Source organism: Rattus norvegicus, chromosome 9, assembly GCF_036323735.1.
Source record: "Rattus norvegicus strain BN/NHsdMcwi chromosome 9, GRCr8, whole genome shotgun sequence".
In the NCBI taxonomy this organism is placed as follows: Eukaryota; Metazoa; Chordata; class Mammalia; order Rodentia; family Muridae; genus Rattus; species Rattus norvegicus.
In genome coordinates, this window is record NC_086027.1 from 6,075,528 (window position 1) to 6,092,194 (window position 16,667).

Sequence of the window (16,667 nt, forward strand, 5' to 3'; positions counted from 1 at the left end):
CATCTTTATATTCTATTGCTTTTCTTTCATCAAAAAATACTTTTATTATACTTTATGTAGAAAGGTAGCACAGATTCCCAAATGTCCACACACTGTTATATCCACAGCAATGTTGTGCTTGCTCTCACATTATCATAAAAATAACTGGCTATACAGTTATTAATGAGCCAATTCATAAATTGATCTTCATTAAATCCTGTCATCATCATGGCTTTGCTAACGTTTAAAATGTGGTGCCTCTAAGTCCAGTTCTCACATTAGATCCCATTAGTAATATTTAAAATCTACCCACAGTTATTCTGATTCAGTTAAAGTGGGTAGAACTTGGGTAGACTATGTCATCTTGTGACACTTTCCCGGGTGTAACGTGCCCTAAGAGCCATTAGAAAAAGTAGCTTGCCATTAGAAAAAGTGTAGTCCAGAGATACCTGGGGACATTTTTACAAAGGCAATTTCTCTGCCTGCCCCAACTGCTGAACAGAAAGTGCTGAACTTGGATAGGAGGGGGATCCCCAGTAAGTTGATCACCAGGCCCTTCCTAGATTTCTGATACAAGCTACAGGATAGAAAAGGCTTCTCCGGGTTTTTGGATGCCAGAAATGGTATTTCCCAAGAAGCTTTTCTCCTGGCTGTCAAGGAATCCTCAGCTGCTTCCAATTTGCATTTTAATTACCTAACCCAGTTCTACAAACTATAAGTTTAAAGTCTTATTACTACTTTAAGAAATGTAATGGAATTCCATCTTTTTCTGGGCAGCCATTAAATGAAGTGCTTTTAATTGGTGGTTTGTGAACACTATCCCAAAGTCATATGAAGCCTGTGTGCTTATCACAGGGAAGATTATAAAGTAGGAAATCTCAAATGGCGAGTGTCTCAAATAGCATACTTCATGCTTACGGAATTGTTTAACTTATCTAATTGTGGTTTTAAGAATTACGATTTAAAAATGTTTTCGGTTTCTATATTAATTTTTTATTTTTGAGATTATAGTTTTATAATTTCCCTTTCCCTTTTCTCTCTCCAATTCTCTCATACACTCCTCCTTATACTTCCTCAATTTTATCCCTCCCTTTAAGCTGTTGTTACATACATATACATTCGTAGAAACATAAATACAATCTGCTCAGTCTGCATAGCATTACTTATGTGTGTGTATATATGTTTTCAAAGCTGACCATTTGGTGTGATTTTCCCCAGGCAAAGCTACTCCTCCTACTCTTAGCATTGCATAGTTGCCATAGTTCTTTGTGTAGAAGCAAGGTCGGGCTGGCTTTCCCTCGCTCACTTTGATGTGTCTGATGTTGTTCTTCTTGTTCTCATCTTTAGGCAGTCATGTTGGTGAGACTGCTGACATCATGGTGAACTCCCTAGTCCTCTGGCTCGTAGATCCTTTCTGTCCTCTCTTCTGCAATGATCGCTGAACCTTATGTACAGGCATTATATCATACATGTATACATTGGGACTGGCCTCCATAACTGAATTTTGATTGGTCGTGTTTTTCTGTAATGCTCTATGACTATTGCAAAGAATAGTTTCCTTGATGAGGAGTGAGAACTACACTGATCTTCAGGTATAAGAACACATTTTTAAAATGCAATCAGGGATTCTGCTGGTTTAGTAAAGTGGCAGTTATAGACTATCTTCTGAGATTCATGACTTCACTCCTCCTGGGTGGTTGCCCAGGTCAATAAAATATTTTAAAGTGGTCTAGTGTTGTATTTTCATTGTAGATGATACCAATATTATACATGCTATTCTTTCTGTTTTATTAATATAGATTTTTATAAATCCATCACAATATAAATGAGGTATAATAGGCTAGACATATTTAAAACATCCCCCCTCTAGATAAAATTACACAGTGTCCTAAAACAGTTTTGGGGCATCAAATTCTATTCAAGTATCGGTTAAATGTCTAGGATTCATGCTCTCCCTAACACACAGTGAAGTTTTGGGGAGACCAGGGACTTAGAAGGAAACTAAGCATCAGCCAATTATGAAACAGAGAAGACTTTACCGGACAGGAGTAAAGCCCCTTTCTTTTATTTTTCTTTTTTTTTTCTTTTTTTTATTAACTTGAGTATTTCTTATATACATTTCGAGTGTTATTCCCTTTCCCGGTTTCCGGGCAAACATCCCCCTTCTCCCTCCCCTTCCTTATGGGTGTTCCCCTCCCAACCCTCCCCCCATTGCCGCCCTCCCCCCAACAGTCTAGTTCACTGGGGGTTCAGTCTTAGCAGGACCCAGGGCTTCCCCTTCCACTGGTGCTCTTACTAGGATATTCATTGCTATCTATGAGGTCAGAGTCCAGGGTCAGTCCATGTATAGTCTTTAGGTATTGGCTTAGTCCCTGGAAGCTCTGGTTGCTTGGCATTGTTGTACTTTTGGGGTCTCGAGCCCCTTCAACCTCTTCCAGTTCTCTCTCTGATTCCTTCAACGGGGGTCCTATTCTCAGTTCAGTGGTCTGCTGCTGGCATTCGCCTCTGTATTTGCTGTATTCTGGCTGTGTCTCTCAGGAGCGATCTACATCCGGCTCCTGTTGGTCTGCACTTCTTTGCTTCATCCATCTTGTCTAATTGCGTGGCTGTATATGTATGGGCCACATGTGGGGCAGGCTCTGAATGGGTGTTCCTTCAGTCTCTGTTTTAATCTTTGCCTCTCTATTCCCTGCAAAGGGTATTCTTGTTCCCCTTTTAAAGAAGGAGTGAAGCATTCACATTTTGATCATCCATCTTGAGTTTCACGTGTTCTAGGCATCTAGGGTAATTCAAGCATTTGGGCTAATAGCCACTTATCAATGAGTGCATACCATGTATGTCTTTCTGTGATTGGGTTAGCTCACTCAGGATGATATTTTCCAGCTCCAAACATTTGCCTACGAATTTCATAAAGTCGTTGTTTTTGATAGCTGAGTAATATTCCATTGTGTAGATGTACCACATTTTCTGTATCCATTCCTCTGTTGAAGGGCATCTGGGTTCTTTCCAGCTTCTGGCTATTATAAATAAGGCTGCGATGAACATAGTGGAGCACGTGTCTTTTTTATATGTTGGGGCATCTTTTGGGTATATGCCCAAGAGAGGTATAGCTGGATCTTCAGGCAGTTCAATGTCCAATTTTCTGAGGAACCTCCAGACTGATTTCCAGAATGGTTGTACCAGTCTGCAATCCCACCAACAATGGAGGAGTGTTCCTCTTTCTCCGCATCCTCGCCAGCATCTGCTGTCACCTGAGTTTTTGATCTTAGCCATTCTCACTGGTGTGAGGTGAAATCTCAGGGTTGTTTTGATTTGCATTTCCCTTATGACTAAAGATGTTTCTTTAGGTGTTTCTCAGCCATTCGGCATTCCTCAGCTGTGAATTGTTTGTTTAGCTCTGAACCCCATTTTTAATAGGGTTATTTGTCTCCCCGCGGTCTAACTTCTTGAGTTCTTTGTATATTTTGGATATAAGGCCTCTATCTGTTGTAGGATCAGTAAAGATCTTTTCCCAATCTGTTGGTTGCCGTTTTGTCCTAGCCACAGTGTCCTTTGCCTTACAGAAGCTTTGCAGTTTTATGAGATCCCATTTGTCGATTCTTGATCTTAGAGCATAAGCCATTGGTGTTTTGTTCAGGAAATTTTTTCCAGTGCCCATGTGTTCCAGATGCTTCCCGAGTTTTTCTTCTATTAGTTTGAGTGTATGTGGTTTGATGTGGAGGTCCTTGATCCACTTGGACTTAAGCTTTGTACAGGGTGATAAGCATGGATCGATCTGCATTCTTCTACATGTTGCCCTCCAGTTGAACCAGCACCATTTGCTGAAAATGCTATCTTTTTTCCATTGGATGGTTTTGGCTCCTTTGTCAAAAATCAAGTGACCATAGGTGTGTGGGTTCATTTCTGGGTCTTCAAATCTATTCCATTGGTCTATCTGTCTGTCTCTGTACCAATACCATGCAGTTTTTATCACTATTGCTCTGTAATACTGCTTGAGTTCAGGGATAGTGATTCCCCCTGAAGTCCTTTTATTGTTGAGGATAGTTTTAGCTATCCTGGGTTTTTTGTTATTCCAGATGAATTTGCAAATTGTTCTGTCTAACTCTTTGAAGAATTGGATTGGTATTTTGATGGGGATTGCATTGAATCTGTAGATCGCTTTTGGTAAAATGGCCATTTTTACTATATTAATCCTGCCAATCCATGAGCATGGGAGATCTTTCCATCTTCTGAGGTCTTCTTCAATTTCTTTCTTCAGAGTCTTGAAGTTCTTATTGTACAGATCTTTTACTTGCTTGGTTAAAGTCACACCAAGGTACTTTATATTATTTGGGTCTATTATGAAGGGTGTCGTTTCCCTAATTTCTTTCTCGGCTTGTTTCTCTTTTGTATAGAGGAAGGCAACTGATTTATTTGAGTTAACTTTATACCCAGCCACTTTGCTGAAGTTGTTTATCAGCTTTAGTAGTTCTCTGGTGGAACTTTTGGGATCACTTAAATAAACTATCATATCACCTGCAAATAGTGATATTTTTACTTCTTCTTTCCCGATCTATATCCCCTTGACCTCCTTTTGTAAAGCCCCTTTCTATGAAGCTGTTTATCATGTGGGTTTAAAGTTTGATTCAGGGATGGGATGTAGCTTGAGCAGTGGAGGGACTGCTGAGCATAGGGGAGGCGCTTTCCATTTCAGCACCAGACAAAATGAAGGACAGATGCCATCCGGCCCTCTAATGACAGCTGAGATGAGTTTCGTGGTACGCATGTGCTTCTCAGTGTTGCTAAGGAGAGGGCGTTTCTATGTCACCCTCTGCAACCTCCAGTCACTCTGACCATGAAATCGTATTTTGTATTGCAACGAATGAAACAACGATAGTTCCGGTTTTAGAGCAATAATATATAACGTACCTTTAATTTCCCTTTAACTCTTTTTCCCACTAAACTATCACACCCTCAGTTGTTCAGAGCTAAACTGAGACTTAGCTTTCATTTCTAAGCCTGTCCTTTCCCCCCATTCCAGGTTGGCTTCACGAGCTGGGAAAGAGACTGGAATCTCCGTACTACGGCAACAACACGCTGGGCGGCCCGTCCATCCGCAGTGCCTATATCGCAGCCTTGTACTTCACTCTCAGCAGCCTCACCAGCGTGGGATTTGGGAATGTGTCCGCTAACACGGATGCAGAGAAGATCTTCTCCATCTGTACCATGTTGATTGGAGGTAAGGAGCCTTTCTCAGGAGCAAGAAAGGGAACTGAGTCTCCTCGTGCCCTCCTATGGTTTGCTCACTTCTAAATCATAATAGCAGTAAATTGTTTCCTACCGGAAGATTCCGGAAGCACTGCTTAGGAAATCAGTTTGGGGCACGTTAATGTACATATAATTAGCAGAGACCATGGCGGGATTGATGATTCCATCTCCTGGGCAGATGAAAGGCTAATTTGGGGAGGGCAAATGCTGGTTTTTAAAGTACCACTAATCTCTTAGAAACTCCAAGTCCGAATTATAGTTGTATACTAAAAACTTCCAACAAAGTTATGTTGTCAAATTTTACTCATACTAGCGTAGTGAACTTTGGATGTTTAATGTATTGTTGACTAAAAGAGAATAATTAAACCTTGAAGGAATAAGTAATTAGCATTTTCATTGTTGTGAATGGCCCATCTTCTCTACTGATTGTTTTGGTGCAATACTAGAATCATTCTTGAGGCAGATCAGTGGGGTCGGCATGATTTCTCTTAACCACACTTTTCCTTAAGCCCCAGATTCACTTTCTGAGAATCTGCTTTCAAAGTCTGGCTCTTTGTCGGAGGCCCCTAGCACCTACACAGCAGAGGACTGCCTGGTCTGGCTTCAGTGGGAGACTATGGGCATAAACCTGGAGATATTTGAGGCCCCAAGGAAAGGGGAGGCCTGGTAGAAGGGAATCACCGTCTCGGAAGCAATGGGATGAGGAACTATCGGAGAGGGGACCGAATGGGAGGACAGCAACTGTAATGTAAAGAAATAACATAGCTTTAAAAAAAAAGGCGGGGGGGGGGGGGGTAATCTGGGTTTTGACTCCACAAACCTATTTTTCTTAGTTCTGCTGGTAGGCGGCACCAGTGAGAGCCTGGTAGGCAGAAAGAGGAGCAAGGCTCTGCTTACTTTGAACATGCAGGTTTTCCTTCAGAGAGACAGCCTCCCTGCAATATAAGGAATAGCTTACACCTTCCAGTCTCCAGCCATGGCTCAGAGACCTCTGCTTTCCGGGAATGCTACCGCCTAGTGTTTCATCACCTCCCTTAAGAACACCCAGGGACCTCCAAACTTCAGTTTTACTGCCTCAGCCCTCTGCCCCCAGCAAAACCAGCTCCCTGTAACTTGCCCTGTTGAAATACTTGGCATAATTTGATTCTTCAGAACTAATTTAGGGTGGATACTACCATGCTGACACCTTTTTTTTTTTTTTGGAACAAAGAAAAAACGTTTATTGTATTTTTGATATTATAGTATAAATTAACAACATTCCTTCCTACAATTTTTTTTCATTTTTTTTATTAACTTGAGTATTTCTTATTTACATTTCAATTGTTCTTCCCTTTCCAAATTTCCAGGCAAACATCCCCCTAACCCCTACCCCTACCTTTCTGTATGGGTGTTCCCCTCCCCACCCTCCCCCCATTGCTGCCCTCCCCCCAACAATCACGTACACTGGTGATTCAGTCTTACCAGGACCAAGGGCTTCCCCTTCCACTGGTGATCTTACTAGAATATTCATTGCAACCTATGAGGTCAGAGTCCAGGGTCAGTCCATGTATAGTCTTTAGGTAGTGGCTTAGTCCCTGGAAACTCTAGTTGCTTGGCATTGTTGTTCATAAGGGGTCACATGCCCTTTCAAGCTCTTCCAGTTCTTTCTCTGATTCCTTCAACCGGGGTCCTGTTCTCAGTTCAGTGTTTTACTGCTGGCATTCGCCTCTGAATTTGCTATATTCTGGCTGTGTCTCTCAGGAGAGATCTACATCCGGCTCCTGTCGGCCTGCACTTCTTTGCCTCATACATCTTGTCTATTTGGGAGGCCACATGTGGGGCAGGCTCTGAATGGGTGTTCCTTCTGTCTCTGTTTTAATCTTTGCCTCTCTATTCCCTGCCAAGGATATTCTTGTTCCCCCTTTTAAAGAAGGAGTGAAGCATTCACATTTTGATCATCTATCTTGAGTTTCATGTGCTCTAGGCATCTAGGGTAATTCAAGCATTTGGGCTAATAGCCACTTATCAATGAGTGCATACCATGTGTGTTTCTCTGTGATTGGGTTACCTCACTCAGGATGATATTTCCCAGTTCCAAACATTTGTCTATGAATTTCATAATGGCATTGTTTTTGATAGCTGAGTTATATTCCATTGTATAGATGTACCACATTTTCTGTATCCATTCCTCTGTTGAAGAGCATCTGTGTTCTTTACAGCTTCTGGCTATTATAAATAAGGCTGCTATGAACATAGTGGAGCACGTGTCTTTTTTATATGTTGGGGCACCTTGTGGGTATATGCCCAAGAGAGGTATAACTGGATCCTCAGGTAGTTCAATGTCCAATTTTCTGAGGAACCTCCAGACTGATTTCCAGAATGGTTGTACCAGTCTGCAATCCCACCAACAATGGAGGAGTGTTCCTCTTTCTCCACATTCTCGCCAGCATTTGTTGTCACCTGAGTTTTTGATCTTAGCCATTCTCACTGGTGTGAGGTGAAATCTCAGGGTTGTTTTGATTTGCATTTCCCTTATGACTAAAGATGTTGAACATTTCTTTAGGTGTTTCTCAGCCATTCAGCATTCCTCAGCTGTGAATTCTTTGTTTAGCTCTGAACCCCATTTTTAATAGGGTTATTTGTCTCCCTGCGGTCTAACTTCTTGAGTTCTTTGTATAGTTTGGATATAAGGCCTCTATCTGTTGTAGGATTGGTAAAGATCTTTTCCCAATCTGTTGGTTGCCGTTTTGTCCTAACCACAGTGTCCTTTGCCTTACAGAAGCTTTGCAGTTTTATGAGATCCCATTTGTTGATTCTTGATCTTAGAGCATAAGCCATTGGTGTTTTGTTCAGGAAATTTTTTCCAGTGCCCATGTGTTCGAGATGCTGCCTTAGTTTTTCTTCTATTAGTTTGAGTGTATGTGGTTTGATGTGGAGGTCCTTGATCCACTTGGACTTAAGCTTTGTACAGGGTGATAAGCATGGATCGATTTGCATTCTTCTACATGCTGACCTCCAGTTGAACCAGCACTATTTGCTGAAAATGGTATCTTTTTCCATTGAATGATTTTGGCTCCTTTGTCAAAAGCCAAGTGCCCATAGGTGTGTGGGTTCATTTCTGGGTCTTAAAATCTATTCCATTGGTCTATCTGTCTGTCTCTGTACCAATACCATGCAGTTTTTATCACTATTGCTCTGTAATACTGCTTGAGTTCAGAGATAGTGATTCCCCCTGAAGTCCTTTTATTGTTAAGAATAGTTTTAGCTATCCTGAGTTTTTTGTTATTCCAGATGAATTTGCAAATTGTTCTGTCTAACTCTTTGAAGAATTGAACTGGTATTTTGATGGGGATTGCATTGAATCTGTAGATCGCTTTTGGTAAAATGGCCATTTTTACTATATTAATATTTTAATATATTTTAATATATTAATTTTTACTATATTATATTACTATATTAATATGCTAATTAATAAGCATGGGAGATCTTTCCATCTTCTGAGGTCTTCTTCAATTTCTTTCTTCAGAGTCTTGAAGTTCTTATTGTACAAATCTTTTACTTGCTTGGTTAAAGTCACACCGAGGTACTTTATATTATTTGGGTCTATTATGAAGGGTGTCGTTTCCCTAATTTCTTTCTCGGCTTGTTTCTCTTTTGTGTAGAGGAAGGCTACTGATTTATTTGAGTTAATTTTATACCCAGCCACTTTGCTGAAGTTGTTTATCAGCTTTAGTAGTTCTCTGGTGGAAATTTTGGGATCACTTAAATATACTATCATATCATCTGCAAATAGTGATATTTTTACTTCTTCTTTTCCGATCTGTATCCCCTTGACCTCCTTTTGTTGTCTGATTGCTTTGGCTAGAACTTCAAGAACTATATTGAATAAGTAGGGAGAGAGTGGGCAGCCTTGTCTAGTCCCTGATTTTAGTAGGATTGCTTCAAGTTTCTCTCCATTTAGTTTAATGTTAGCAACTTGTTTGCTGTATATGGCTTTTACTATGTTTAGGTATGGGCCTTGAATTCCTATTCTTTCCAGGACTTTTATCATGAAGGGGTGTTGAATTTTGTCAAATGCTTTCTCAGCATCTAATGAAATGATCATGTGGTTTTGTTCTTTCAGTTTGTTTATATAATGGATCACATTGATGGTTTTCCGTATATTAAACCATCCCTGCATGCCTGGGATGAAACCTACTTGATCATGGTGGATGATTGTTTTGATGTGCTCTTGGATTCGGTTTGCCAGAATTTTATTGAGTATTTTTGCGTCGATATTCATAAGGGAAATTGGTCTGAAGTTCTCTTTCTTTGTTGTGTCTTTGTGTGGTTTAGGTATAAGAGTAATTGTGGCTTCATAGAAGGAATTCGGTAGTGCTCCGTCTGTTTCAATTTTGTGGAATAGTTTGGATAGTATTGGTATGAGGTCTTCTAGGAAGGTCTGATAGAATTCTGCACTAAACCTGTCTGGACCTGGGCTCTTTTCGGTTGGGAGACCTTTAATGACTGCTTCTGTTTCCTTAAGAGTTATGGGATTGTTTAACTGGTTTATCTGTTCCTGATTTAACTTTGGTACCTGGTATCTGTCTAGGAAATTGTCCATTTCCTGCAGATTTTCAAGTTTTGTTGAATATAGGCTTTTATACTAAGATCTGATGATTTTTTGAATTTCCTCTGAATCTGTAGTTATGTCTCCCTTTTCATTTCTGATTTTGTTAATTTGGACACACTCTCTGTGTCCTCTTGTTATTCTGGCTAAGGGTTTATCTATCTTGTTGATTTTCTCAAAGAACCAACTTTTGTTTGATTCTTTCTATGGTCCTTTTTGTTTCTACTTGGCTGATTTCAACTCTTGAGTTTGATTATTTCCTGTCTTCTACTCCTCCTGGGTGTATTGCTTCTTTTTGTTCTAGAGCCTTTAGGTGTGCTGTCAAGCTGCTGACATATACTCTCTCCTGTTTCTTTCTGCAGGCACTCAGAGCTATGAGTTTTCCTCTTAGCACAGCTTTCATTGTGTCCCATAAGTTTGGGTATGTTGTACCTTCATTTTCATTAAATTCTAAGAAGTCTTTAATTTCTTTCTTTATTTCTTCCTTGGCCAGGTTATCACTGAGTAGAGCATTGTTCAACTTCCACGTATATGTGGGCATTCTTCCCTTATTGTTACTGAAGACCAGCTTTAGGCCGTGGTAGTGTGATAGCACACATGGGATTATTTCTATCTTTCTGTACCTGTTGAGGCCTGTTTTTTGACCAATTATATTTTCAATTTTGGAGAAAGTACCATGAGGAGCTGAGAAGAAGGTATACCCTTTTGCTTTAGGATAGAATGTTCTATAAATATCTGTTAAGTCCATTTGGTTCATGACTTCTCTTAGTCTGTCTACGTCTCTGTTTAATTTCTGTTTCCATGATCTGTCCATTGATGAGAGTGGGGTGTTGAAATCTCCTACTATTATTGTGTGAGGTGCAATGTGTGTTTTGAGCTTTAGTAAGGTTTCTTTTATGTATGTAGGTGCCCTTGTATTTGGGGCATAGATATTTAGGATTGAGAGTTCATCTTGGTGGATTTTTCCTTTGATGAATATGAAGTGTCCTTCCTTATCTTTTTTGATGACTTTTAGTTGAAAATTGATTTTATTTGATATTAGAATGGCTACTCCAGCTTGCTTCTTCCGACCATTTGCTTGGAAAGTTGATTTCCAGCCTTTCACTCTGAGGTAGTGTCTGTCTTTGTCTCTGAGGTGTGTTTCCTGTAGGCAGCAGAAAGCAGGGTCCTCATTGCGTATCCAGTTTGTTAATCTGTGCCTTTTTATTGGGGAGTTGAGACCATTGATGTTGAGAGATATTAAGGAGTAGTGATTATTGCTTCCTGTTATATTCATATTTGGATGTGAGGCTATGTTTGTGTACTTTTCTTCTCTTTGTTTTTTTGTCAAGACGATTAGATTCTTGCTTTTTCTAGGGTGTAGCTTGCCTCCTTATGTTCGGCTTTACCGTTTATTATCCTTTGTAGTGCTGGATTTGTAAAAAGATATTGTGTAAATTTGGTTTTGTCATGGAATATCTTGGTTTCTCCATCTATGTTAATTGAGAGTTTTGCAGGATACAGTAACCTGGGCTGGCATTTGTGTTCTCTTAGGGTCTGTATGACATCTGTCCAGGATCTTCTGGCTTTCATAGTCTCTGGCGAGAAGTCTGGTGTGATTCTGATAGGTCTGCCTTTATATGTTACTTGACCTTTTTCCCTTACTGCTTTTAATATTCTTTCTTTATTTTGTGCATTTGTTGTTTTGACTATTATGTGTCGGGAGGTGTTTCTTTTCTGGTCCAATCTATTTGGAGTTCTGTAGGCTTCCTGTATGCCTATGGGTATCTCTTTTTTTAGGTTAGGGAAGTTTTCTTCTATGATTTTGTTGAAGATATTTACTGATTCTTTGAGCTGGGAGTCTTCACTCTCTTCTATACCTATTATCCTTAGGTTTGATCTTCTCATTGAGTCCTGGATTTCCTGTATGTTTTGGACCACTAGCCTTTTCCGCTTTACATTATCTTTGACAGTTGAGTCGATGATTTCTCTGGAATCTTCTGCTCCTGAGATTCTCTCTTCTATCTCTTGTATTCTGTTGATGATGCTTGTATCTATGGCTCCTTGCTTCTCCCTTTGGTTTTCTATATCCAGGGTTGTTTCCATGTGTTCTTTCTTGATTGCTTCTATTTCCATTTTTAATTCCTTCAATTGTTTGATTGTGTTTTCCTGGAATTCTTTCAGGGATTTTTGTGATTCCTCTCTATAGGCTTCTGCTTGTTTATTTATATTTTCCTGGAATTCTTTCAGGGATTTTTGTGATTCCTCTCTGTAGGCTTCTACTTGTTTATTTATGTTTTCCTGTGTTTCTCTAAGAGAGTTCTTCATGTCTTTCTTGAAGTCCTCCAGCATCATGATCAGATATGATTTTGAAAATAGATCTTGCTTTTCTGGTGTGTTTGGATATTCTGTGTTTGCTTTGGTGGGAGAATTGGGCTCCGATGATGCCATGTAATCTTGGTTTCTGTTGCTTGGGTTCCTGCGCTTGCCTCTTGCCATCAGATTATCTCTAGTGTTAATTTGTTCTGCTATTTCTGACAGTGGCTAAACTGTCCTATAAGCCTGTGTGTCAGGAGTGCTGTAGATCTGTTTTCCTGTTTTCTTTCAGTCAGTTATGGGGACAGAGTGTTCTGCTTTCGGGCTTGTAGTTTTTCCTATCTACAGATCTTCAGCTGTTCCTGTGGGCCTTTGTCTTGAGTTCACCAGGCAGGTTGCTTTGAGCTGTAAGGTTTGTCTTTCCTGTGGTCCCGAGGCTCAGGTTTGCTTGTGGGGTGTTGCTTATGAGCTCTCCGCGGCAGCAGTAACCAGGAAGATCTGCACCACCCTTCCGGGAGCCCCCATGAACCAGGGTTCCAGATGCCATTTGGTGTTTTCTTCTGGAGTCAGAGATGTGGACAGAGAGTAGTCTCTTCTGGTTTCCCAGGCGTGTCTGCCTCTGTGAAGGCCCAGCTCTCCTTCCCACGGGATTTGGGTGCAGAGAACTGTTTATCCGGTCGGTCCCTTCAGGTTCCAGCGGTCTCAGACGCAGGGGATTTCCTGCTCACCTGTTCCTGTTTCACCAGGGAACCCAGAGGCTGTATACAGTTTCCTCTTGGGCTAGGGATGTGGGCAGGGGTGGGCAGTGTTGGTGGTCTCTTCTGCTCTGCAGTCTCAGGAGTGCCCACCTGCCCTGGCAGTGAGCTCCCTCTCCCACGGGGTTTGGGAGCAGTGAGCTGGAGGCAGGGAGCAAGAGATTGGGACTCCCGCTAAAAACTGGCTGACATCTTTCAAATGACTTACCTAAAGCTTAGGGAGTTAAAGTAACTTTACAAGCCATGTAACCAATACAGGGGCGAAGTTTGCACCCACTTGAATATTTCTCCTTTTTAAAATATAGAAAATAGCATTGCAGAATAGCATACTGCCTGTAAGGAGCAGATACAGATCTGCACATCCCTCCATGTGAAGCGAGCATTCCTGACCGAGTTAGTTTAGCATTGTATTTCCCAAAAGCCTGCTTTGCTATGTTGCCTTACTGCCTTCAACCCCAGATATCTGTTAGAGTGGTGGGAATGCATGTTGCACACACAGAGGTCTTCATCCACACAGTAAAACCAGAGTCTAACACAAGTTAGAGTTTGGACAATACCAGGCAAGGAGTGCCTAGCGCCAAGTCAAGTGAGGAAGCCAAGAAGCAATCAGGGAGAAGAGCCAACTTCTGCAGTCCTCCTTGGAAAGAGTTGCAGAAGCAGCATGCTGGGTGACAGCAATTTCACAGGCTCTTGGTCAAAGCCACATGCTAACAGCCTAGAGAGCAGAGAGCAGGAATTCTCATTTCTAAAGAACTACAACTTGCCAGAACCCACGAGGCTGCTTCATACCCAGCGTCATGATTTACATAATTCCCATGCTCCTGAATGGCCCCTTTTTCTGTCTAACAAAATGACAAGCACTTTGCAAGTAAGGACATCTATTCTTATTTAATGTGGCCCATGTTTCGTCTTCTCCAAATGGAAATGTTGGGAGATGTTCAATGCCAAAGCCTGCTAAATCAGACATTTGAGAAAGCCACTCCACAGCTAGGCATACTCTCTATTGATCCAACTACCGTATTAGGTGATCCTTGACCAGAAATTGTCAAAGCATCACCTAAGCCCTGATCCTAACTGAACATGGAGCTATTATTGGTCACAAACCCAAATTATATGGGATATAATTTAATAAAGTCACTTTGTTATTTGTTTGCTAACTATGTTTTAAACAAATGTCCTGTTGTAAAAGCAGGGTGTAACTGGCCTCGAGATTTGAGGTGGATACAGCAGCAACATTGCTCTCGTGGAAATGACCTAAGTGGCCTGCATTTCTTACAGCTTTCTGTGTGTATTTGAGGGAATAACTTTGTATTATTGTGAGATTCACCCTGGGCTAAAAATAAATGGTGCGGTAATTTTAGTATCTTCTAATTAACGAATTACTTGCACATCATTGAGAACTAATTATAAAAACATAATATAAAGCACTTTATTCATGTAATTCTCATAGCACTATGAAAGAGAGATTATTAATTTCCCAGTTAGACTAAAGGCCATAAAAGACTGGTGAGTTTAAACATTAAGACTAAGTCCTGACAATTTTTTTGTAAAGTATCCACAGTATTATATTCTAGGAATTAATTTTATTTAGTTAAGTTTTATAAATATACACAAATGATTTATTTTTAACAAGAAAAGAGGTAAAATTAAAATTTAAAGTTTATAATCCTGTGCACTTAAACCTAGGGTATCTCAGGGATTCCTAGTCCCACGCAAAGCTGTGGTTCTGGTATGGTAGAGATGATTACTAACACATAGGCAGTAGCAGTGTTAAAGGAAAAGGGGATACAGTTAGGTAAAGCAGATCATTACCTAAGACAGAGACATTCTGATGCCGAGTGAAGATGAACCAATCTAGAAAAGAGAGTCAAAGCTCCTTGCTCCCAAAGCTCTTCAGAAGTTTCACGTATTGTATAATTTGCACATGAATAAAATTCCATTTTGAGGAAATGAAGAGATGGCTCAGCTGTTTAGAGAAACTTCTGTTTTTATAAACGGCCTGGATTTGCTTCCTAATATGCACACGGTGCCTCACAACTGTCTATAATTCCAGTTCCAGGGGATTCCATGCCCTCTTCTGATATCTGTGAGCTCCAGGCATGTATATGGTGCACAGACATGAATGAGAGCAAAATACCCATAGCTAGAAAATAAAAATAAATAAACTTTAAAAATCCCATCTTGATACCCACATATATAGTCAATGCAAGTACCGATAATTACGGAGTGCAAACATAACTTATATAGAGGAAGAATATTTGAAGCTGCAAAGTAAAAATGTTAAGTCAAATTATTTAAAATTTCATACCAAGAAAAACATACAAGAACCTTGAAAGCATCCATTTAAAAAAATAATTCAAAGGGTTCAGAGTTCCTAAGTAAATAGTAAAGCCAGAGTGTAAAGATCTATTAGTAACATATAATTACAAATTGAAATGTAAAATAATACAGAAACCTCAAATATGTAGGAAAAATTTTAACTAGAATTCTGCGAAACTACACAGAAAACTACAAAGCACTCATGAGAAACTTTAAAAATTGTTTGAAGTTGTTGGAGCCGACACAAAGTGGTAGACCCAGTGTTGACATGGTACGAGTTTTACCCAGTATGTATATGCGCTCTGTATAACAGAAGTCAAAGCAGCGCTGTGTCTCTGTACTTAAGAATGGTCAGGGGTTTATAAAAAGCAGTCAGAATCAGAACTGAAACTTGCCAAAACAAAGCATGGATAAACACAAAATTAGAAGACCCGCATTCAAAGTACAAGGTGTATTGTGATGTTACAGTCATTAAGAAAATATGACATTGGAAGAAGAGTAGACTGGAAAGCTGATGGCACAGGAAGGGGAAAAAGGCGCAAATCTGCATGACCACTTCATCTGTGACATGATTGACTCTAGACTACAGTTCAAGGATGGTTGTACGGTCAGTAAATGTTATGGGGAACCAGAAACAGATGTTTGCTGCCAAGGGTGGCAACTGGAGTTCAATCCTTGGAACTCACATGGTGGATGGAGAGAACTGGTTCCTACAAGTTGTCCTCTAACATTCACTAATGTTCCAAGGTACATTTATATGCACATCCATACCCGCATATGCACACAAGTACATACATACACATACACGTGTGCATTCATATATACACATGTTCCAAATAAAGGTTTTCTTTTATTTTTTTATTGATTTTTTGTGAGTTTCATATCATGCACCCCAGTCCCACTCATCTCCCCTTCCCTGCATATCTATCTATCCTTTGCCCTTGAAACCTTCACCCCCAAAAGAAAATAAAAAACAAAACAAAACCAAGGTTAGAACACATCTCATTGTGGAGGCTGTAATGTGTCACAGTGTGTCCCTCAGTTTACCCTTAATCCACACATCTTCACTTGCAGATGCTCATTACAATGAGTCATTCTTCTGGTCTTTGGGTTCTGTCACACCACCAGAGTTGGATCCTTACCGGGACTCCCCCTGGTTATCCTGTTACTGCCCTGTTGTAACATGGGAATCCTGCAGCTTTGGATCAGGAAGACCAGCCCTTTCATACACTCTAAAAGTTCACAGATGATGTAGATTTTGGGGCGTGCCAACTCAAAATCCTGGATCTGGGTTTGGGTGATAGCTGAGCTGGTCAGCCTGCCAACTCTCCCTCATCTGCAACACTGGGATAAGCTCTCTAACCCTGCTCCACCTAGGCCACCCAATGCCTACAGGGCAGGAGGCAGGGCCACCTCTCCCACCATGCACTCAAGGGCTGGCCCATCTGCACCCAAACCTCCAGAGCCAGCTCCACTCTGCTCCC

At 40.6% G+C, this 16,667-nt stretch overlaps 1 protein-coding gene across 1 annotated transcript in view; it reads left to right on the plus strand.

The window, feature by feature from the left end:
* The window catches only part of Kcnh8 (potassium voltage-gated channel subfamily H member 8), a 439,763-nt gene that overhangs the window by 332,845 nt on the left and 90,251 nt on the right, over positions 1-16,667 (plus strand). The window contains 1 exon segment of the mRNA NM_145095.2: positions 5,000-5,197. Within this exon segment, the coding sequence (NP_659563.1) occupies positions 5,000-5,197 (198 nt within the window).